General features: G+C 47.2%; 1 protein-coding gene across 4 annotated transcripts in view; it reads left to right on the forward strand.

Annotated features, from left to right (window-relative positions):
* RUNX2 (RUNX family transcription factor 2) overlaps positions 1-24,395 on the forward strand; it is a 258,972-nt gene that overhangs the window by 218,312 nt on the left and 16,265 nt on the right. For 3 of the 4 annotated variants that reach the window (XM_049652781.1, XM_049652782.1, XM_049652783.1), the window contains one exon: positions 12-4,324. The exons of the other annotated variant lie outside the window; for it this stretch is intronic. In XM_049652781.1, the coding sequence (XP_049508738.1) occupies positions 12-490 (479 nt within the window). In that variant the 3' untranslated portion in view covers positions 491-4,324. Of the gene's footprint in view, positions 1-11; positions 4,325-24,395 lie in introns of those variants that run through there. 4 annotated transcript variants of the gene reach the window in all.

Here is a 24,395-nt window from a genome sequence, read left to right on the forward strand (position 1 = left end):
ATAATTTTTAGGTGCTTCAGAACTGGGCCCTTTTTCAGACCCCAGGCAGTTCCCAAGCATTTCATCCCTCACTGAGAGCCGGTTCTCCAACCCACGAATGCACTATCCAGCCACCTTTACTTACACCCCGCCAGTCACCTCAGGCATGTCCCTCGGTATGTCCGCCACCACCCACTACCACACCTACCTGCCACCACCCTACCCCGGCTCTTCCCAAAGCCAGAGTGGACCCTTCCAGACCAGCAGCACTCCATATCTCTACTATGGCACTTCGTCAGGATCCTATCAGTTCCCCATGGTGCCGGGGGGAGATCGGTCTCCTTCCAGAATGCTTCCGCCATGCACCACCACCTCGAATGGCAGCACGCTATTAAACCCAAATTTGCCCACCCAGAATGATGGTGTTGACGCTGATGGAAGCCACAGCAGTTCCCCAACTGTTTTGAATTCTAGTGGCAGAATGGATGAATCTGTTTGGCGGCCATATTGAAATTCCTCAGCAGTGGCCCAGCGGTGTCTGGGAGCCGCATCCCAAATGTATCGATATATACATATATAGAGAGAGCGCATATATATGTATATCAATTAGCTATCTACAAAGTGCCTATTTTTTAGAAGATTTTTCATTCACCCACTCAGTCATGATCTTGCAACCATGAGAGGGTAGACACTGAGAAGCAGAAGGCCCAAGAGAGACAATCGTATTCAGGTTTCAGATGGTTTTCTATGTAAGACGTACTTTCACAAAGGAAAAAGGTATTTTTGTTGTCGTTTGGCCTGTTATCGTAAATAACCCGTTCCTATGCCAATTCAGAGAGGTGGACTCCAGGTTCAGGAGGAAGAAGAGCAAAGCCGCTTCCTCTCTGTGCTTTGAAACCGCACACCCTCACGGTTGCAGCTGTGTATGGACCAGTGCCCTCTGCAGACCAGCTTACAAAGCCAGTCGAGGTGCACGCAGAGGGCAAAGAGGTAGAATGGACGCTTCCCGCATAGTGCGATCCATTCAGAGTAACTGTTCCAAACTGCTCTCAGACTTGCCGCAAGTTCTCGTACGATCTGTTTGGTTCAGTTTTGTTGTTGTTGTTGTTGTTTTCCTACTTTTAAGAAAGTGACTCCAAAAATACTGAGCAGGATAGATGATTTTATTTTACTTTTTTGTACTTTTTTTGTTTCCTTTTCCCATTTAACCAAAAAGAAATCCCATCCTTCGATCCTTACCCCCCTTCTCCTTTCTCCTTTTATGCAAAACTGAAAATGGCAATACCTTATTATAGCCATAATGGTATAGATAGTGTTTGTGTTTGGCTGTGTGTTGTTTTCTTTTTTTTTTTTTTTAAATTATGAATATGTGTAAAATCTGAGGTAACTTGCTAACGTGAATGGTCATATAACTTTAAAGATATATTTATAATTATTTAATGACATTTGGACCCTTGAAACATTTCTTAGTGTACTGATGTGTTGACTTCGGTCTCTAAAAGTGCTCTTTATTAAATAACAAATTTCTTCAGTGGGCTAGAGCCATATCTGAAATATTGCTAAGCAGTTTCAGTTCAGGCACAATGTGATTTTCAAAAATACGTCCATCTCCAAATATTTTAGATGTAGCTTGTTTTTGTGACGTATGAAGGAAATGTTATGTCTCGTTCTTTCAGATCTTTGATCGCCTCTAACGCAGCTTTGCCTTTTAAAGCAATAATTGGGGATTTAAAAACCAACTCTTAGCCCTTTATCTCTTATTGTTGCCCTTTATTAGCATGAAATGCTGGAGTGATGTGGGTTCCTAATTTCTTTCAAATAACAATGACTCTTGTCATACTAAAAAGACAAGCACAAGTGAATCGTGGAACTGCAGAAAAACGTTCTGCCGTTTCATAGTTAAAGCAAAACTCTAAATCGCCAGGCTTCCCAGGGAAGACGTAGCAGGCGGCCGCCCTTGTGGCTGAAGGGTCCATCAGGATGCACTTAGTACAGGAAAAGCCAAATTGTCCCGGGGATTCTTAACCCACCGGCCTTGCCAAACAGAAAGTCAGGAGAACCCAGGCCTGCCCTCCCCGAGGCCCCGCCGGCAGCTCTCCACGGACTCTGCCCTTAAAGGAGCAGATTCTGTCATTGTCTTACGGGGGAGCGGGTCATCTGAAGTAGCAGGCAAGTTCCAGCAGGTAGCTGACCTGAGAGAACACCTGGCCTGTGGGGAGCCGTAGCCAACCCTTTTGCGTCAAGGGAAGGCAAGGTCATGTGGAGTTTGGGATCTTACTACTGTGTATGAATCTGAGCGGAAGCCCTCCTGTAAGATGCACTTTGACCGCTCCTGGCAGATTCTCAAGCGGGAATCCTTAATCCAAGCCAGGATCATTCGACGACACCACCGGGCAAATCCCTGCCTGGGCTCCCACAGGTCCGGGCCCCTTCCTTTCAATTCGGTGCCCCTCTGAACAGAACTTCGTAGAGATTTGCCTCCAGCGCCTAGAGACCCCTGCTCTGTCGTCCTGCCGCAAGCCCGCTTCGCTGGCCGCCAGGCCTCGCAGGGCAGCGTGGGGGACCCCGTGCTTCTCGCTGGGCGCCTCCCTTGCAATCGCCCCGACTCCTCCCAACCAAAACCAAGGGCAAAACAAAACAAAGCAAAACGAAACTGGTTGCCTTCTAAAGGTCGTATACCAAGTATGCTTAGATAAATAAGCCACTTTTCTCTTAACTAAGATGGCAGTAGTAGCTGATACTATTTATTGTTTGTGTGTGGTAGCTTGAAGCACGACACTGTCCATTTATTTGTAAGTGTAAAATATGTGTGTGTGTTTCAGCAGCACTTAAAAAAGCCAGTGTCTGGTTACACATTTCAATTTTAATTAATTGACCTAAAAATGTTACCGCCGGTGCCAGCTGTACCCTATTTAATAATAATAAAAAAAAGGTACTATATTTGTACATTATTTTTTAATGTTAAAAGGGCTTTTTTAAGTTTACAGTACACATACTAAGTGACTTTAGGGATGCTTTTGTGTTGAAATGTTATTAGAGTGGCTGCAGGCAGCAACCCAGAAACACTTTAAAAGTTTTTTTTTTGTTTTTTTGTTTTTGTTTTTTTTTTCCTTGGGAAAAATTCAAGCACTTGTCCCCTCCCTCCAACCACTCCAAAGGGGTAAGTCACATTTCTTAGATCAAATTCTGCCCTTTGTCAAAGCCTGGGGGTTAAATTTTTCTTTTTCGTTTCCTTTTTTTTTTTTTTTTTTTTTTTTAAACTGAACCCTTAATTTGCACTGGGTCATGTGTATGATCTGTGATTTGAAGACCAAAGCAAAGCCTTACTACTGCTCCTACCGTGAAGCCATGTAGTAGCCAACGCTCTGTATTTCCTTCAGGTTAAAGGAGCATGGTTCTTTGTAGCGCCAACGTTGCTGGAGTTTACAGTGTGGCCAACACAGACACGTTGATCTGTTTGAGTTGTCTCACAAATTGTAACCTCTGCCAGGGCCCCCGAACAAGTACCACAGCGTTGGTTTTGGATGAGGGAAGTGACCTCCAGCCTGGAACCGAGAGAGACGCAACAGATGAGCTGTGGGTTACTCTGTAGACAGTGTCGCCCCACCGGGGCCTTTTAAAAGGAAGCTGAGAAATCCACACCGTCAGGGACCATCCGTTGCAAACTCAGAGGGGACGAGATGTGTGTGCTGGCTTAGAGTTCCCTCCATTCCCAGGAAAGGAACGGACTCAGAGTCTAGGTTAATGCATGGAAACACAGAGCATGAGCGAGAACAGGAGTTATTTCTAGGATATTCGAAAGAACAATAACCAATAAAATAAAAGCGACTCTTCCAAACCTTGAATTTGTTGTTCTTAAAAAAGGAATGCATTTAAAAAATATTTTCTGTGTGAGAATTTTTTAGATGTTTGTTTACTTCATGTTTACAAATAACTGTTTGCTTTTGATGCAGTACTTTGAAATATATCAGCCAAAACCATAAGTTACAGTAATTTCTTAGGTATTCTGAATAAAATTCCATTTTTTCTTTTTGGATATGCTTTACCGTTCTTAGATTTCTGTGGAACAAAAATGTTTGTAGCATTTTGTGTAAATACAAGCTTCTCATTTTTATTTTTTTCCAATTGCTGTTGCCCAAGATCTGCTTTCCCTGCACATATTGTACAAATTCTGGTTTGTCCCACAGGCCATGATTGTGGATGAGTTTACTTTCAACTTCAAAGGGACTATTTGTATTGTATGTTGCAACTGTAAATGGAATTATTTGGCATTTTTTTCTCATGATTGTAATATTAATTTGAAGTTTGAATTTAATTTTCAATAAAATGGCTTTTTTGGTTTTGTTATGTGTGTACATTGGGTCTTTTCTCAGCCGCGGCTCCATTCTCTAGTCTAACGCCTACTCCTGCCTACACCTGGGCACTTTTTGGCCGTGGGACTTGCCAGGGCCGGATGAGAACAGAGGTCTATGTTACTGGTGAGAGGTTGAAAAATCTCCGTGAGCGCTACCTTCTTCTTTTGTCCTACTCCTACAGGGGCGTGGGTGAAGGATCTAGCAGTGAACTCACTTCCCTATCAGCCTGTGTCTGAAGGAAGGAGCGCTCACCCCATCCTTCGGTAAAGCCCCTTCTTCTATCTACGGGACCAGTCCAGATACAAAGACAGCTGTCTCGATGGTCCCTGTGGTTCTAATCTCTGGGCACATGAACAAGGGCCCACAAGTGAACCCTTGGCTGTGGTCAGATCTCAGGCAGCCTGGCCATAGCCGGTAGTCTGTTTTCCTTCCCACGTCTCTCTTGGGTTCTTAAAACAGAAAGTCAATCAAACCTCAAGGGTAAGTAAAAATGGACCTTGGCCTGGAGAGCTCTAGCCTCAGAACAATTCTACTAGCGAGCATAACTATAGTTTGGAGTTTTTTTGTTTTTTTTTTATGGGCCATAGTATATTTTTGGTAAGTCCCTCCCCTTCGATAAGGTTGAGGGCCTGGGGTAGAGTGGTGGCTTTCTTTATGTCCTGTGCTGTCTGTCCGCCTTGGCTTACCACAGTTCTAAAAGAAGGACCATAAACCGTGGTGCAGAGATGGTCAGGCCCTGGCCGGTGGCCCACATGATGCTAAGAGATAGAGAGGCCTCCTTTGAGATCTGCTCATTCTTACCTGTTTGACATTGTTTTCTGAGAAATCTTGGAAACAGCTAATTTCTAAGACTAGGAGACATCCTGAAAGCACTCGGGTGACACGTAGGCTGGGAAACTTGTTTGCAACTCTTTGAAGCTGTATACTTAGTTATCCTTTTAAATCAGACATCTGTGTCGTTTTAAAAGGCCTTGCATGACAGGTGGGCACAATGGCTTTCGCACGGTCTGTGGCTTTGTCCAGAAGCATGGTTTAGGGCAAATCGCTTTATTCCTCTGGGTCTCAGTTTTTTGGTTTATGGAGAAGCACTGGGCCATATTTTGGCACTATTGACATTTCAGGCTGGATAATTCTTTGGGGTGTGTGTGTGTGTGTGTGTGTGTGTGTGTGTAGGGGGGCTGTCATGTGCATTGTAGGATATTTAGCATCTCTGGCTTCTACCCACTAGATGCCAAGAGCGCTGCCCCAGTCATGACAATGAAAAACGTCTCCAGAATGTTCCCTGGGAGGAAAACGTACCCCCCATTGAGAACCAGTGGGCTAGAGGCTCTCTTTAAATTCTTAGGTCGGGCTTTCTTGACAGAACTGGTGTGAGAATACATTGCTCATTAAAACAGTCTAGCCAGGCAGAAGACGGCGGGGCTTCCCAGAGATGGATGTGTACCAACCCTTTCCATCCCTTCACCTGATGGCACCCTGAGGTTTGGCTGTGTCGTGAGGGGGGCTCCTGGCTTTCCCGCTGCACTTCTTCCCTCCTCCTCACGTTCCGGGCTCTGTAGCCAGGGCATAGCACAGCTGTGGGACTTTGTTAGGCCTGGACTGCTTGGCCATGTTTGTCATGGCTGCTTCTGTTCTCACTGGAAATGACAGGCGGAGGAAGGAAAGACGTTTCTCCAGTGCGTCTGACCCCTTGTGCCCCCTGCCCCCCAAATATTTAATCATCAGACATTGCTTTGAGAGTGGGTGTTTCCTGTTAACTCAATCCCAGCCGACACTGGCCCAATAAACACCTCAGCTCTCTGTTGCAGAGCTTTTTTGGCTGGGAAATGGGTATTGCCATGTAAACAGGAAGCCCCCTGAAGTTATTATCTACAGATGCGGTTGAAGAGCCACATGTTTATATTTATGGGATTTGAAAACAGTCTAAAAAGGCAAGGGAGGAAGAAGGGGAAGGCCTCGTTCACGATCGGTGAGTGAGAGCTGGGCCTACAGATCTTCACGAGCTGACTTCTCTTTCCTTCTGGAAACGGGTGGTTAACAATAATGACACAGCCAAAAGCCACAGCCGAGATGGAGGCGCTGGCCTGACTGATTTAAGCAAACAACCCGACCGTGACTATCAGGCAAACTGGACAATCCAGTCAGCTGGCTTTCCTGTTTCAATTATTTGGGAATCATTTTTTGAGACCAGTTCTAGGAAACCATGGTTTAGGGGCGTCTCCACAGGGAGGAAGAGGAGGCTTATGAGATGATGGTCCTGTGAAGTCTCTACGTTTTCCCGGGGACAGCTCAACTGACTGCCACGGTTTTAGTGAGCACGGGCCGGCTCTCCGGGAGCTCTCGGGCAAACTCCTGAAGGGGCCGGGAGGGACACCTTCATGCCAGAGCTGTTGGGGGTTGGTGCAGGGAATGTGCAGGTGGTGAGACAGCCGGCCTGCACACGAGGGCTGGGCACACTGGCTCACCCCAGTTCCTTCACCCACCCCCGCTCTTCCTTTGCTGGCTCTCATCTCAGGCCTGCAGAAGGTGTCAAGGAAAGCCAGGTAGGAACCAACACCTGGATAAATCACGAGCTCTAAACTACGAGCTCTGAGCAAAGGCAAGGGAAGCTCTCCCCAACCTCCCTCCATTCCTGTGCACCCTGAGAAGTCTCTCTCTGACTTCCCGGTAGTGGGTATTCGATTGGGAGGCCTTGGAAGTGAAGTTTTTAAAAAGCTATGAAATTAGTAAGGAATTTAGCAAAGAAAAGAATCTGCTGGTGATGCCAAGGGAACTACCCTAAGGGGTGTGTGTGTGTGTGTGTGTGTGTGTGTGTCTAAAGGGAAGGAAAAGGGAGGTGGAGGGATGGAAAGGGGTGCCTGAGCAGCCATTTAGGGAACAATGAAGCGCTCTCTCTCTCTCTCTCTCTCTCTCACACACACACACACACACACACACACACGCACACATAGACACACACACACGTGCTCTTTGACATGACATGACATTTATTTGTCTCGGGTGTTTGTTTTCCTCGCAAATCCTACAAAAGAGTACTACCTTCGTTCCACGAGTGGTAAAGAGGCAACTATTCTGTTTTTTTTTTTTTAATGTTTATTTTTGAGAGAGAAAGAGAGACGGAGTGCGAGCAGGGGAGGTGCAGAGAGAGAGGGAGACACAGAATCCGAAGCAGGCTCCAGGCTCTGAGCTCTCAGCACAGAGCCTGACGTGGGGCCTGAACTCAAAGACCGCGAGATCATGACCTGAGCAGAAGTCGGATGCTTAAACGACTGAGACACCCAGGCATCCATCCCCTTGATGGCCTTTTTTTCTTCCCCTCAGGTCATTCTGTCCCATTCCATAGCTAATAATAGAAAGAGAAGAATTACCCTCCACCAGTCATCCTTGGAAAGAAATCAAGACCATACAGCAAAATGCTAAAGGGGGGCGGAAAGGAGGTGGGAGTCTGGGGGGACAAGCAAAAGTTCTTCCACACAGGCCCCTCAAGATGTAGTCTTGCCTGCACAATGTTCGGTGAGACCAGAACACAAAATTACAACCAGGCGTCATGTGGCCTGTACTCCCGAGGCCTTAGACATCTGTCCTGGAGCACCCAAAGTGCCAGAGTTAGCTGGGAGGTGGAAAATGGAAGCAAGACACAGTAGTCTTGGTGGAATTAGGAGGTCCAGGATACGGAGGCAGAGCTTCGGGGGGCTTTGAGAGACCAGAGTACCGGGAACTTCCAGCTGGGTGATGGACTGGTGTAAATGTGTGAATTTCTTCCTTAAAAATAAGCAAAAAAAGCAAACGGCAAAACCACGGGACACGCATAACCGTGGGAGAATTAATACAACGGTTTTAGGATTTACATCTCCTTTGACATCATTTCCTTCCCAAATTAGGTCATTTATTTATTGATTTTTTTTTTTTTTTTTTCTAACTCCGTCCACCTCTGACCGGGCAACAGCTCAGGCAAGTTTCACTTTCTGTTTCTGAGTTCCTCTTCATTTTCCTGCCCCCCCAAAGAGAGGAGCCTTGGGTGGCATCGTTATGGTCTTTCGGTAAGACCTTAGCCCCACTCTGTCTTCCCTGTCAGTCATTTCATATTTAAATCTTGAACGTCCCAGTGACCTTTCTCCTTTTTAGCCTTGTGCTTGAAGAGCCTTTTTGTGTGCGGGTTTGGGGGCACAGAAAGTTTGACTCCTTATCAAGATCTTATTAGTGGTTTCACAGATGAGAAGTACAGAGATTATCATTGAGTCTAACCCTCCACCACAATTTCTGGAACGTAGACTGTGCGCTCAGGTTTTGTAGGGCAGGGTGGATGGGCCCACTTCCCCCTCCTCGTGGGCATATGGGAGGGAAGGGAGCGAAGGATCTCGGGAGGGAGGCAAGTGCGGAACTTTCTCAAGGAGTTAAGTGGTTAATAGGAACTCAGTTGTTTTTTTTTTTATTGGCTAATAAAACCTCCCAGGGTTTTTCATATTATATGGTTCCTTCAGGCTCCCAGCCTGATGCTTAAAAAAAGAAAAAGGCGAAAACAACAACAAAAAGCTGGAGCCTAAATACCAATGCCTTCCTAGTCTTGTTTACTTTTTCATTTCCGCAGTTGTAAAAAAAGAAAAAAATTCCTCTGGTAGTTCAATTTTATCACACGGCAGGAGCGGATCGGTGTTTGAACAACTCCAGTGATCCCTGCCTCCCAGTGGAAGGAAAAAGTCCGCTCTGTGTCTCTGGTTGGGAAAAAAGGAGACCACGATGCAAATGATGGATGCATCAGGAAATTTTGAAATGAGAGCCGCCGGGGGAGGAGGGAGAGCAGATATTGAACTGAAATACATCTCTGGAATCCTGAATGCAAATGATCTCTGTCCTTTTATTGCCAGTGGTGCTGTTCTCCCAACAGAGCAGGATGTTCTTGTTTTTAATAATAGCCAGACCAGATGCTAAATTCTCTTCGGCAACGTGCTGTATAAGTGAGAAGGCAAACAGCTGATTCCTGTTAAGATGAACACCAGGAGAATAAGCCAGAAAGTATGAGAATTCTCTGGAGGTTTTTGCTTTGTAAACCCCTGTTTGGCAGAAAGATCACAGAATCCGGACTGAAAACACAGTGTGTGCCCTTGCACCCGTTCCCCATCGGAGCCGCTTGCTGGGGGCCTGTGAGCCTCCCGCCTTGGCCAGCCACCCCTCCCCTAAGTTAGCCAGGGCACTGGCTCGCAGGTTCCCCAAGGGGGAAGTCGGAAGCCCCGAGCCCTTTGGCTTTCAATGACTGTAGAAAAATACTCATCAATAGGAGGAATTTTTACTTGCTCCTTGCCATAGAAAATAGTAAAATCCTGAACAGGAGCCAATAACTTTAAAATGGCATCTTTGTTCCATCTTTTTTCACTCCCTTCTTCCCCCTGTCAGAGTCTATAAAATCTCCCGGTTATTATTTTGTTTTAGAATATGCCACACATGTAAGATGCTGCTTTCTTCTTTCCCAGGGAGCTGCCAGAGCCAGAGGCACTGTGGGGGCTCTGGGGGGCCCCTGCTGGCCAAAGCAGACAGTGACCAGGCTGCCCCCTGCTGCTGCTCAGGTCTCCACAGGATGCCGGCTCTTGGCTTCCCCAAGAGCAGGGGGAACACAGAGCCCCTTGGGGCCTTGCTCCCAGGCCTGCAGGAGGGTAAGGGAGAGAGAGGGAAGGGATGCGGGGAGCAGGTGCAGAAGCTCATCGTAGCTCCAGAAAGTCCCCTTTGTCACCCTTCCTCTTGGCATCGTCCTCCTGAGCCCACCCCTGTGATGCACAAGGGCATGCCAGCTACCCATTCCTCATGATTTTCGTCTTCCATAGCTGTCCCCAGGGTTCACTTGGCCCAGGTCTCCCTGGGATGGACGTCCTGGGGAGAAAGGAATGGAGACGGAAGATGATTTACCTCCTTCCCCCCTACGATGGCACCGAAGGCCATTGTTTTAATTTCCTTTTGGAGACAAGTCATATTTGGTACTGGTGGCATGATCAAGTAATAATAAGAACACAATATTTAACTTTCACTGCACGTTGGACTACGAGCCTCGTGTTTTGCTTGGTATTTCACGTGTCTTATGTCAATCTTTCCAGCCAGCCTGTGAAGAAGTTAGTACTGTTTCTATCTCTGCTTTTCTGGTGAGGAAACTGAAGATCAGACTTGCCCAAGGTTCCACAGCTATTAAGACTCAAGCCTCAATCTGCCAGATTCCAAAGACCGTGTTCCTTTAGACACACCCTCCTTTATCATCTGCATAATGAGAACTAAATGAGCTAATGAGATAGGAGCATGCCTTGCAAAGTGCCTTGCACAGAATAGACAGAAAATAGATGGTACCTATTATTACTCATAGTAATTAGGGTGATTGTTTTAAAAAGTGTAAATAAAATTTTCAAATAGTTTGAATCACGATAGAGCTGGAGCACCAAGTGGAACAACTTTTTAGAAACTATTATTTTGACGGTTAAAAAAAAAAATGTCGCTCTTTGAAAGGAATATCTTTCTATCTATTTTATAAACTTTTTCTACCGAGCCACACGGCCAAGTTTGGCAATGGGCTTACCACGGGCTCCTTCCCTGAAGGAACTCAAGAGACATTACGTCACATAAACCATAAATATAAAAGACATCGATCGATACATTCAGAACAGAATGTTGACCCTACCCGGACCTCGGTTCTTCATCTGTAATCTCTTTTAAGATTTTCCATTTAGGTGCATTGAGTTGCATGTGAATGCTGCCTACCGATAAAAGGCATTATTGAACTTAATGTTGCAGCATTGGCTTCACCTAACAGGAGAAAGGCCCAAGCCAAGAAATCTCTGACAGCTTCAACTCTTACCTTTCTGGGAGTGGCTTTGGGGTCCTCCTCACCACCTGACGAAGGGGCAGCACCCAGGGCCCCAGTTTCTGAACTGGCATCCCTAAAAGACAATGCTGTATAGTGGGGACAGTTGATCAGAGGCCCAAGGCTTGAGGGAACCCAGCTGCCGCCTGGGATGGGACACTGGTGCGTGCCAAGTTTTGCACACTTGTACACAGCCTGGAGGAGCCTGGGAATGGGGCGTCCACGTTTCGTGCCCCAAATCATTCAAATCTCTTTAACCGAATAGGTAGGGCTTCTCTCCAATTCTCTTAAAGCATTTTACAGACTATTTCCTTAAATCCACTTGATATGGAATTAATATCCCACTTAACTGAAATCCCAGAGAACAGAAATGAGCTCTCTCCCTGTCACCCACTCTGCCTTCTTTTTGCAGATATTGACCGGACACCTACTGTAGGCAGAAAACAATATGCTGGGAGGCTCACCACCACTAAAAAGCATACGGGAAGGCATCTCGGTTTAATTGAATGCATCCCACTAAGAGATGTCGGTCATGCCGTTCTTTATTTAAGCTATTTAAGCAAATCCATGAACGCTTCAGATTGCCAACAACAGAGATTAAAAAGTTAGCCATCAGTTTCTGGAGAGAATTTAGATAGTTTTGATTTCTGCTTATAGCCAATTTCATTTCCCATTTCTCATTTCCTAAAATACTCAAGTATTTGTAAGGTCCTCGGCATCTATATTTAGTCATACAGGCCTTTCATTTCCACCACAATATATGGGAGGCTTGGTGTTTAAAAAGTGGGTGATAAAAAGTGGGTGATATAGTCCAAGGGGGAGGGGCCGCTCTTCCCATTTTCTCTTCCCTGTTGTAACAGCCATGCAGCCAACTGTGCATTAAGGGGTTGAGTGGTGTTTTGCAAGGGGGAAGCAGAGAGTGGCAAAAAGATCTGGGTTCCAGATCCTTAACCCCTACTAACTTAATGTGTGACCTTGAATGAGCCACTTAACCTCTCTTGACCTTCTCCTTAATAGTGGACAATGATATATTACCTGCTAGATGGTATGTTAAGGGACCACGTTGTAACTCTTACCTATAGATTTGGAGTGGTTTTTAGAGTGGGGAAATTATGAGCAGTTTTAAGAGGTGCAGCTAGAGTCTGCCTAGCATTAAGAGAGAGAATGAGGTCCATTGTTCCTCACAGAATTGGCAAAGATGGCCATTTTGTAGAGGGTGAAGAAATGGAATCCCAGAGAGGTCAAACCACTTACGCAGGGTCGCCCTGTAAATAGATGAGGGGAAGTCAAGAGTTGGACATCTACTTCCAAGTGGTTCCCGTCCTCATTCTCTGGAAGAGACACTTCCTTCCCTTATGATACCATCTTCCGTATTATCCTTTCATGAAGCACTTACACTTCATTACTTTGCTAGTGTTTATGAACCTATTTTCATTTGATATAAACTCATGCAAGCTGATTCTCTTAAAAACTTCGTGTACTCGTGTAAATTAGTTTCCAGCATACTGATCCCACACCATGCTCCAGCTAACCTTATTGCAAAAGACCTGTCGTGTACTGCTTTGTCAGAGAAACCCATCAAGCTGTATACCAGGCCTGACTTAGTGACTGAGACATTTAGTCTAAGAGCGTCAGTGCCATTCCTCCGTGGACAAAGATGACCCATCTGTTGGCGACACACTTCAGGTGGATTGTCCCTTAGTGGACAGGTGGCCCCCTTGCCCTCACTGCAAAGGGTGGATGTCATGGCCTTGTTGTGGTCAAGGCCTTTCTGGTTGCCATTTTGTGGGCTGGCTCTAGAGCTGAGGCCGTGCAATCTTGACGTCTTTAACACACACACTATCTGAGCCACCTAAGCGAATGAAAAGAGAACAGCTAATCTTGAAAATAGAACTTTCATCTCCGTTTTACCTTTTATGCACTTAGTTACCTATAACGAGTGTCTCTCCAAGTTGAGAGATGCAGAAGGCAACCCATTCCAATGGGGCAGTGATGGAACACACTGGTATCAGCGTCGTGTTATCGGATAAAACTTAGAACGTAGTTCATCATCCGACCCCTGTTTAATGATAGACATAACCTTATCGTGCCAGGTGGTTATCCCACGAGTGCTAAGCCATGTCTGGGGCAGAAGGAGATGGGGGCTGGGAGAGGGAGACTTTTCGGCTTCCTTCACCTTATCCCTTGCTAGACAGAATATTTTGGGAGACTTATTGCTTTGCTTCACCATCCCCGACTGGCACCTGACCGTCAGGGAGGGGCTGCATTTTTATTCATTCAATAAATACTAGAAATGACGGAACTAAAAACGGATGAGACCCATCCTTACCCTCTAGAAGCTTACCATCTGCTCAGAGAGACAGAAAAATAATCTCGTAAGTGACGATACAGGGCATCGGTGCCATCGCAGAGACGTGAACCAAAGGCTCCCCCCTCGCCCCCCAACCCAAGGAGGCAGCAACTCCTGGCCAAGGCAGGAAGATGACGCTTGAGCTGGAGCTGGAAGGCTGAGCAATTCCTTGCCATTCTGGGTCTGCAGCTGAGCCAGCCCCAGCCCCACATCCACCCTAAAGCGCAGGCCCTGGGAGTAGGCAGACCCCTCGCCCCAACGGAGATCCCATGTATGGCTCTCCAGAAAGACAAAGAGCGAGACAGTGGCTCTGGGCTCTGTGGTGTTCCTCAGCACACGAAATCACACTCCCGCTGACGAGACGAGCAAGAGGGACTCTCCAAGAGGTTAGAGGGGTGCGGTCTGGTGAGCTGTGTCGGAGCCTCTGTGGGACATAAGTCACGCTTCACAAAATCATATTCGACATTAGGATAATTAAAAACTAAAAGAAATGCCTACACCATCCATATATGTATCAGGAAGGAAAATGTGAGATCTCAATGTCTAACAAAAGAGGGTGTCAACATAAAGAATATGAGAAGTGACAGCATAAAATATCAAACTCTCAGATACACTTTATCCAATTGCTTGCTCAACATCTACTACCGTGTCTGTGTGCACTGGAGTCTTGATGGGACAGTGAGGGCCACGTTGGCACATGGACCCTTTGGCATTCAACAGGGAAGGGTGATGAGTACAACTGGGTGGGACAAATTTATGCTCTGGATGGCCACATCCTCCAAGAACTGAGTGAGAGCCATGCCTGTGACCGACCCCAAGTCAAACTTGAAAGCAAAATCTTGGGGGTCTTCTCTCCCCACACCTCCAGACCTCTCCACTGGAGGCCCGCCTTGGACTGTGTCTCTCCCCAAGCCCACACCAACTAACCCTGCACCATGGGCCTCCCCTTTTATAAATGAACTTGCCCTGACCCTCACCTTTGAGCAGTCAGTGTATTTGCATTTCAAGAGAGGTTTTCTGGAACTGCTAAAACCTCAGCTTCCAAAGCCACATACCCTGCTCTGAGCAGAGGAACCTTCCTGGGGATGCTTTTTTGACATCCCTCACATCTCATCCTGGGGTGGGGTGGGGGCACTACTGCCTTCCTTGCTCAGCTAAAAGCCAATCCTTATTTCTCTCTCTCTCTCTCTCTCTCTCTCTCTCTCTCTTTCTCTCTCTCTCCCTCATGACCAAGTACCTTGCCCAGACAGACCCTTTGAGGTAACAGGGTAACAGGGTTATTCCCGCCCTCAACCACCATAGGTTGGGGTCAAACGAGGAAGTGTTCTGGTTCTGCCTGAAGCTCACTTTGAGGGCCGTGTGTTTATTTCTGTCTCTGCAAGAGACAGTTTATTGATTAATGGAATCTTTATTGGGGTTATTAGGACGAATAAAACACACGCACACGCGCATAAATCCATCGCTACCCCTCCCAAGCCCCTGGCTGGTGAAGCGAGTTCTATTTCCAGCCCTGACATCTTGCCAGTTTGTCATCCTCCTTCCTGGCCACATCAGGTTCCATCGGGTTTGAGTTTATTGGCTACACGGAGGAGTTTATGTTGTCATAGAAATTAGCCTTGATGGGCAGGGATATGGCCAGGGGATCAGGAGAGGTCAGCAGCCTCGTGGTGTTGGCACGGCTGAGATGTTAGGGGGCCTGGAGCCCTCTCCAAGAAAAATCAAAGCTGGCTCTTTGCAGCAGCAAACGAGTGCAACGAAACACCCCAGAGGGACGGGAGCTTGGACGTGATTGTGAGCTGTCCAGACCCCACTCCCCCCTTCCCCCCTCCCCCCTTCGCCCCAACCTTCCCGGTGCCCCCCAGTGCCAAAAATCCTTCCCCGTGCAATGGAGGCAGGGCCGGGAGGCCCGAGGTTAAGCCTCTCTCTCCTCCAGTTCGTGGTTAGCTTTCGTAGGCTCTTGGCCATTTGACAAAGTTGGATAATAATTCAATATTTCTCACTGAAATACTTGACCTTATTGTTAGCTTTTGTGACAAGGGGAATTTAAGGGAGCTGCAAAAATGCAGGCAAGTGTGGCTGAAAAAGGCCAGGGTATGCCACTGAGTAGTGAACAGTTTCTTTTTCTGACATCTATAAAATTTAGGTGAAAACAGGTCAACATTGACGTTGGCAAATGGGAAAGCCAGTTCTATTGTTAGCAAATGAGCTTCAGATATAAATGTAAGTCTGGTTCAATCAAAACCACGTTTGGTTTTAGACACCAGTGATGTGCTTTCTATTAAAAAAAAAAAAAGAGGGGGGTTATTTATTTAGACACACAAAGTAAAAATATATTTTGGCCCAAAGGGTCCTTTTCTGAGTATCAAATCAACTTGTTGAAGTACGAGATGGGACTTCTTTCGTTTTCCTTTTAAATTTGTAGGGCACACGATCCCAGAATTCTCTCTTCTCTTTATTTCGAATTGGCAAGGGCTGTTGAAGATTAAAATCGTATATTAAGAAAATCCTGCATTGCCTGATGTAGGGACTTGCTGGAGACTGCCAGCTGGTGGCTGAGAAAGATATAAAGTTATAGGATTCAAATATATGGCTCCCCAGGTTTGGCCTGAGTATTACAGTCATTTTTATAGGTTCCACTCAGGAGTCTCCTAAGACATGTATGTTTGAGCTCACAGAGGAGGAACGTAGGAGAGGTTCCATCACTTGCCAAATTCAGATTATGGAAGACCGGTTAATTTTAGCCTACTGGGCAGGCTTGCTGATCTTACTTTCCCTCTGTCCTTGGACCATCCGAAGTCCTTGTCCTGTGAGGAGCTGGAACGCAGCCTCCCACTAGCAGATGAGGTCCGCAGTCAAAGGTGAGCTGGTCGATAGGGCTCTAGAAGGGTTTACTCTTTTCTCGGGAAGTCTTTTCTCTTTCTTCTTCTTTAAATCGAGGTGAAATTCACGTAACAGAAAACTCACCATGTTACAGTGAACAGTCCAGTGGCATTTCGTGCACTGTCAGTGTGGCACAGCTGCTACATTTCATCACCCCAGACGCAAACCTTGTACCCATTAAGCGGTTGTTCTCTACCCCCGCCTCCAGGTTCACGTGTGAGTGCAAGTCGGTTAGCTCGGGGTTCCCACCGAGTGTCATTTTAGGGGCTGTGTTGCCAAAAGGGGCTGGGAAGGGAGTGTTTCTAGTGGGGAGGGGTGGAGGCCTGGGCCGGGGGTCCGGTGGGGAACGGGAGAGACAGCATCTAGAAGCCCCCGGTACCCCAGAACCAGAGACTCGCTGCACTTTCTGAGGCTGACTTTCGGTCTCCTGCTGAGGTGATGATCCCTTTAAAATTCTCGGCATTCTCACCCTGCTTCCCCCAACGCTGGCCTGCCTGGGTCTAGGAGGCATTTTATTCCTTTAATTTGTGTTGGTAGGCGTCCAAGTCTGGCACCAGGCAGTCCCCACTCGGGAAGCCGGGAGGTGGTGGAGGCTCACCCAGGTCTAGAAAGGGAGCTCTCCCCGGGATGCTAACTGCCAGCTGTCTCCTTCAATACACATCATCCTGCTGGATAATCATTTTCAAATGGCAAACAATAATAAAAGCTTTCCTCTATTTTGCTTCCAAGTGTCAACGTATCTACACAGGCTATAGATGTGTGCGTGTGTGTGTGTGTGTGTGTGTGAATTGTCTGAGAAAAAAAGGACGTTTGGGGAGTGTTCGAGTATGCTGGGGAAGGCCGGGAATTGCCTCAGGTTGCTTTCCACTGGGGGAGGCCGACCTGGAGTGTGCATCAGAGATAGGACTGGATTTTCAGGTGACTTAAATTTTCTATATGTGTCTGGAGGGAGTCTACAGGGTCTCTTCCGAGTCGGTGCCCTGTGACTTCAGCGACAGCTTACAGTGGAGAATGGGATAGGAGAGCGGGACCCAGGGGCCAGATTTGGCTGCTGAGGCAAGTGACTAGATCCTGAAAGAAAAGTCCCAAGTCTTCGACCTCAGCAGGTGGGTGAGGTTGATGTCCCCTCAGGGTGCATGTGTGTTCTGGGGCTACACAGAGTCTCAGGTCTCATCTTGACCCTTCTTCCTGGAGTGTCTAGTTTCCATAAAGAGGTTCTGGTAGGGGGAAGTTAGGCTACTTAACTGGTAAGTAACTTCAGCCATTTTTTAAAAAATTTATTTATTTTGAGAGAGAGAGAGAGAGAGAGAGAGAAAGAGAGAGAGAGAGAGTGAGCAGGAGCAGGGGAGAGGCAGAGAGGGAGGGAGAGAATCCCAGGCGGGCTCCGCACCACCCGCACGGAGCCCAGCATGGGGCTGGAACTCATGAACCGTGAGATCGTGACCTGAGCCGAAATCGGGAGTCACACACTGGACTGACTGAGCCACCCAGGCACCCCAGTTCAACCGCTTTTTAATGTTAAAATGCAGATGAATAAATTATGGAATACAACACAAAATTCACAGGAGTTGTAAAGATAGAACAAGACTTTGGAGCAATCTTCCACTTGTAGGAGGGTACCCTGGGCCAAACTTAGGGTTTGCTCTCTGTAGTCAGGTGGCTGTAGTGAAAATAATTGAGAAGTCCTGTCAGCGTTCACAGCATTTTTCCAGAGGCCTGTGGAGTAGCTGGATCTCGTAGAATTTTCTCCGCTCGCACCCTGCCCTTTCACTCATGCAATTCCGTAGCCTCTGACAAGCCCCAGGGCCCCCTCCCTGATGAGGACTTCCTTACCACTCATCCCAGCATCTGTAGTCTGCACCAAGAAGGTATGCTCTAATTCTCACACTCTTTCAGTTCTCTGTTTCTGCCTAACACCCTCCACCACAACGTAGTGGTTTAGACAACAGCCATTTGACTGCTCACGAGTCCGTGGGTCAGGAATGCAGGCAGGGCTCAGCGGGGTGGTTCTGCTGGGTCGTCAGAATCCTTCCCCAGCACAGGCTTCTAAGAGGCACAAAAGCGGAAGCTGCACGTCGTTGGAGGTCGCCCTTGGCAGAGGAGATGGGCAGAGTCGCTTCCGTTGTGTTCTGTTGGTCAAAGCCAGTCACAGGGGCCAGCCCAGAGCCAAAGGGGAGAGGAAACGGACCCCCAACTCTTAACAGGAGAAAGGGCAAAGGATTTACAGTTATCTTCAAACTACCATGTAGAGTTGACATCCAACCTGTCTGGCTTTGAAGCCTGTGATCTTATCTGCTCTGCAATCGTTCCTCTTAGATATCACAGTTCTCGATGACCCCGCGCGGGTGCCACTTGTAGCGAGACCTGGTCAACCCTGGGTGGTGATTCCAGGCACCGGTAACAGACGTGTGCGAAGAGATTTGGGGCACGAGGCATCTCCACACAGGCAGAACCCTCTTCATCAAAACACAAGTGTAAGAGGCATCCTGGTGATGGAGAAGTGCATGCCTGGCAGCGAAAGCTGAGTCCCTCGTATTTTGCAGAAGGGGTCGTTATACGCTGGCTTGAGTCCCGTGGTGAGTGGAGTATATGTCCCATAAGCCAGAGCTGAGGAGTTGCGGGACTCTTGTTAAGGGGAAAATGGGAGCTCACACTACTCAACAGTTTCGAGATCTGCACGGGATTGCTGGGTGGCTGGATTCCTCTAGACTTGCCCAGGGCACCTGGGGGCAGTCGGGCTGGGAGGCCTGCCCTGCTCAGGGTCCAAGAGCCACCCTTCCAGAAAAGCAGAGAAAGGCGCTATTGTTTCTTGCCACTTTAAGGAGCTGATGACAGTACAAAGGAATGCAGTGAGGACCCTCCCTCCTCACTGTGGAGGATTAGAGACTGAAGAACCAGACGCTCAGCCTCTGGGCACAAGGTGTGGGAAACACTGTGGGGGCAGAGAGGCGAGTGAGCCTTTTCTGGAGGGGTAGCCATGTTGATTTTGGAATTCTACCCCTCTGCCTCCCAGCTCCTGAAACCTCCGTGTCACGGGGCCTTGGTTTCTTCATGTACCCACCGGGGATGCCGGTTCTTAGGAAAAAAAATTCTTCTGAGGATTGAATAAAATAAATAGAAGGCCTAGCATACCGCTTGCCACACGGTAAGCACTTAATAAATATTAACTTCTTTCTCTCCAAAATGTTAGAAGACAGACCTTAGACATCAGTGAAACCAATTTGTGAACGACCAAACCGAGGCCTGGAAATATTAAAATAGCGTGTCGAAGCAACATGTTCATGAATCCCTATGTCCTCCTCTTGGCTCAGGGCTCTTCCTTCTGTCCCACGGACGGCTGAGTCCCTCTAAGGACCTAGAGTGCTTTTCATCGCCGCCACACTGTGACTAAAAATGGCTGCCTTTTGCCTTTTTTTCTGGGGTAGAGTGCTCTATGTGACCCTGAAGAACATGGGGCTGATCAGAAAAGAAAATGCTAGCAAAGCATGAAAACAAAACAAGACCAAAAAACCACCACATGCAGGGGAGCCTGGGTGGCTCAGCTCGATAAGCGCCCAACTTTGGCCCAGGTCACGATCTCACAGTTCGTGGGTTCGAGCCCCGCAGCGGGCTCTGTGCTGACGGCTCAGAGCCTGGATCCTGCTTCAGATTCTGTGTCTGCCTCTCTCTCTGTCCCTCCCCTGCTCGCACTTTGTCTCTCTCTCTCTCTCTCTCTCAAAAATAAATAAACATTAAAAAAAATTTTTTTTTAAAAACCAAAAAAAACCACCACATGCAAATTCAATGCGAACTTCGTTGAATGAAGCCATCCACTGAAATCACACTAGCAAGTCCTTGCTCCTCTATCAATTTCTTTTTCACTTAAAAAAAAAAAAAAGAGTGATTTTCAAAGATCAGAGTTCAGAATGACAATAAAGTGAAAAATAAAGTGTGCTCCTTCCTGTCTGCCTCCTCTCCCCCAGTGGTTCTACCGCAGACAATTTTTATGCCTGTCCAGCACTGTCTCCCCTTCATCAATGATCAACAGCTCCAACTATGCAGGTCCTCTGATAGGGCATTTCAGTCTGTGGGATTCAGTTTCCCAGATAAGCTGGGACTCAGGAGGCTTGGAGTTCTGTGAGACACTGTGCTGGGGCCCCATCATCTGTTACTGAGCAACAAGTCGCCCCCAAACTTAGTGGTGCAAGAGAACAACACTTTGTTATGCTCTCAGATTGTGTGGAGAAGGCACAGCAGGAATGACTTGTCTCCACTGTAAATGTTTGTGGCCTCGGCTGAAAGACTGCAAAGGCTGGGGGCGTCTTTGCTTACGTGTTGGGTGCCTGGATGGGCTGGGCAAAGGATGGTCTTCGCTGGGACTGCCTCCCTCCAGGAGGGCCTCTGCGTGGCTCTCCAGCACCGTGGCCTCTGGGTAGTTAGGCTTCTAATATGGCTGCTTGGGCTCTGAGGACAAGTGTCCCAGCCACCCTGGTGGGGGCTGTAAGGCCTCTGGTGACATAGCCTCAGAGGTCACATGGTGTCACTTTCGCCATACTCTATTGGTCAAAGTGGTCACGAGCCCACCCAGATTCAAGGAGGGGGCCCTACCTCTGAAGGGAGAAACGTCAAAGACTTGGCAGCCATGTTGTTAAACTGTCACATCCGTGAACTTGCTTTCCGAATGCCGAGAGCCCAGCATCTGAAGGATTTTGGTGCTGCTTCTAGAAGAGGGAGGCAATCTAAGAGGTGAGACTTCGACATTTGCTGAATTTTCATTTGCCACACCTGAAATGTGGGACCACAGCACCTGCTTTTTAGCTGGAGTGGGCCTGCCCTGGCAGGCACTAAGGTCTTCAACTTCACCCAAGGGCCTGTGTGGGGATGAGCCAGACTGCATTTTTTTCCATCAGCCTCAGAGGAAAGGCCAGTGCAGGGAAATCTCCTGAGGAGCTGAGCAGAGGGAGTTGTGGCTCCACTTTGAGAGGTGGTTGGGCCGCACCCTCCAGCCTGCCCCCCCACCTGTGTACATACCCAGAAGGAACATCGTTTGTATTGAATCCAAAGAGGAGTCTTTGAAGGCCTCGGAGATCTTCAGAGCAAAGTGCTGGGTGAGGTCAGGGCATTCAGGAGGCCTGAATGGAGGGAGGGAGGCTGGGTGTGTGCCAGCTCGGGCTGCTTGAGGCCGAACGTAGCTCCAGTGATGTCCCACGCATGGCTAGGCAGCCGAGCAGTAGTGTGGCCTGAGGCAAGAAACACGAAGCAATGTGCTTCCCCCATTTGCTTGTGCTCCCGGCATGAAGGGAAAAGTTGAGAGTTCACGGCTTGCTCTGGGCTGGCACTTTGGATCATTAACCTATTTCATTTAACCCTCACAGTAATCTTATGAAGGAGACGTTATGGTTAAAAGACTGAGGCTCAGAGAAGCGAAATATCTTTTCTAAGGTCACACAGCAGATAAGAAGGGACACTGGGATCCTAAAAGGGCAGGTCCCATTGGCTTCTTCAAAATCAACATGGCCACAGGGCAAGGAGGCCATCCCCTTCTCTCCATGTCCTCCAGGCTTCACTCCATTCCACACTTTCTCCTTTGCACGAAACCACAAGATGTCTATCACCAGGCTTCTTGATGCTTGCAAAACCAAATCCCTTCACGACGAGGGCCAAGAGGGAGTTTTCTCCAAAACATAGTTGAAGAAATGCCTTGGAGCTGCGCTGTCCAATACAGGAGCCTCCAGCCACCTATGACTGTTTAAATGAAACTAAATGAAATTAATGAAATGAAAAACATTTAAAATACAGCTCTCCAGTCATGCTAGCCACATTTGAAGGGCTCAATTTGAAAAGCCACATTTGAAAAGCTGCAGGTGGCTAATGGCTTCTGTATCAGAGGGCAAAGGTGTAGAATGTTTGTATCACAGCGGACAGTGCTGCCTTAGAGACTAACTCGAGGAAGAACCATATTTTTATACCATATATTTTGTACCATTGCTAGTTTTGTTAATACTTGCAGTGGTATTCATCGAGGTGTTTATTTTGCCCCGATCTCTCTCAAAGGTCAAATAATAGACCATAGCTTTGTCGTCCTTCACCGCTTTCCAAGTGCATTCACATTCATGATGTTATTTAATGCAACAGCCTTGCAAAGCATGGCAGATAATGATGTTACAGGTAAAGCAACAAAGGTTCAGAAAGGTCAAGCAACTTGGCCAAGGTTCTGTAAACAGTAGATGGTAAAGCCAAAATTTCAACACAGGTTTTCTCATTGTATGCTTTCCAGAGGGAGGATTTGTGTATATGACGCCTGAAATTGTCCTTAGGCAAAATTATTAAGTCAGAAGTAATTTACCCGTGTTCTTGTGGGGAGAATCGTGCTTGTCAGTTTTTCTTGTTTAGACCATCAGGTTTTTCATTAGGTCTTGCCACTAACAAATACCTTTGTTTTCTTTCCAAACTTGTCGGCAACTTCTCTCATTATTTCACCGTGAGAGCCCAGTTTACACTGGTGTATATTTGTCAATTGGAAAATTACCTTTTTAAATTAGTTTATAATGAGAATGGCTATGTTTACTGTCACTTGGCTATGTAGTAACTATAAGAGAATCAATTTAAACAAAAGCAACTTTCCAGAACTAGATGTGATGGAAGATACATATAAATAGAAAGGTAACCGATGATACCTGGTCAAGCATGAGGTATGTCAAATTAACCTATGAAAAGCAGTTCATTTTTTCACTCATTTTAGAATATAGTTTAAAATATGTTCCATCCACTGGAGATCATAGCAAAGGCAGATAAACACCAAACCTATAATAAAATAACTAACATAAAGTTCAGTTGTGATAAGAGGTTTATGTAAACAAACAACAACAACAACAACAAAAAAACCAAAGGAGGTAGAGAACAATGGGTAGGTGGGGATACTGTTTCAGATACGGTATAAGCCGTCCCGCCATGGCCAAGTCCAAGCTACCAGTATGACATCACTAAAATCACAGTTGGGGACTGATGCACACAGTAGGCTCTCACGAGCTGGTGAGGGCTGTCTGCAGCACACATTTCCTTTCCGCCTCTGCAAGGTGCCTGGGGACCTTTCCTTTAGGGGATCTCTGGGGTTCCTGGTCCCCTCATAGTTTCTGAGCGTAGGTAGAAACCACAAATGCTCTTTCTAGGCTATTCCCGGGAACAGTTTGTGCTCTGGGGCTATTTTGCTGGAGTTGAGGGCTTGTTTTGGGTTTGATAATTCCACCACAAGCTATATCCGTTTATGGAAACGCATGTGCTGGTTGCCATTGTAAATGGTCCCTGGGTCTGTGTTCCCGAAGGGAGGGCCCTGATTGTAAGCTTCAGCAGTATGATGAAAAAGAATTAGCTCAATGCAGTGGTAAGGGAGAAAACCTGGCTTATGGCGAAAGTTCTTGTGCTTGGGAAGGGCCGCTTGCAGAAATCATTTCCCTGAGAAAACTTAGTAGACAGCACACAGCTGTTGAAATTAGGTGAACATGATTTGAATCCTTCATTGACCTTGGCTAATCATTACCCTCTTTGAGCTCAGTGTTCGTATCTCCTGCGTAAGATCGCGGTGAAGATACATTACTGCCTGATGTATATGGTGTGTGAGGATACATACAAAGTGCCTAACGTGGTGTCTGCCACAGAATAGGTACTTAATTCTTATTTATTCATTTATTTATAGACAGAGAGAGTAGGTGGGGGAGGGGCAAAGAGAGGGAGAGAGAGAATCCCCAGCGGGCTCTGCACTGACAGTGCTCAGGGCTCACAGACGCAGGGCTCAAACTCATGAACTGTGAGACAGTGACCTGAGCCAAAACCAAGAGTTGGACGCTTAACCAGCTGAGCCACCCAGGCACCCCTTAAATTTTTTTTAATGTTTATTTATTTTCGAGAGCGAGAGAGACAGAGACAGAGTGCGAGCGGGGGAAGGGCAGAGAGAGAGAGAGGGGGAGACACAGAATCCCAAGCAGGCCCCAGGCTCGGAGCTGTCGACACTGAGCCC

The sequence above is a fragment of the Panthera uncia genome, assembly GCF_023721935.1.
Source record: "Panthera uncia isolate 11264 chromosome B2 unlocalized genomic scaffold, Puncia_PCG_1.0 HiC_scaffold_24, whole genome shotgun sequence".
In the NCBI taxonomy this organism is placed as follows: domain Eukaryota; kingdom Metazoa; phylum Chordata; class Mammalia; order Carnivora; family Felidae; genus Panthera; species Panthera uncia.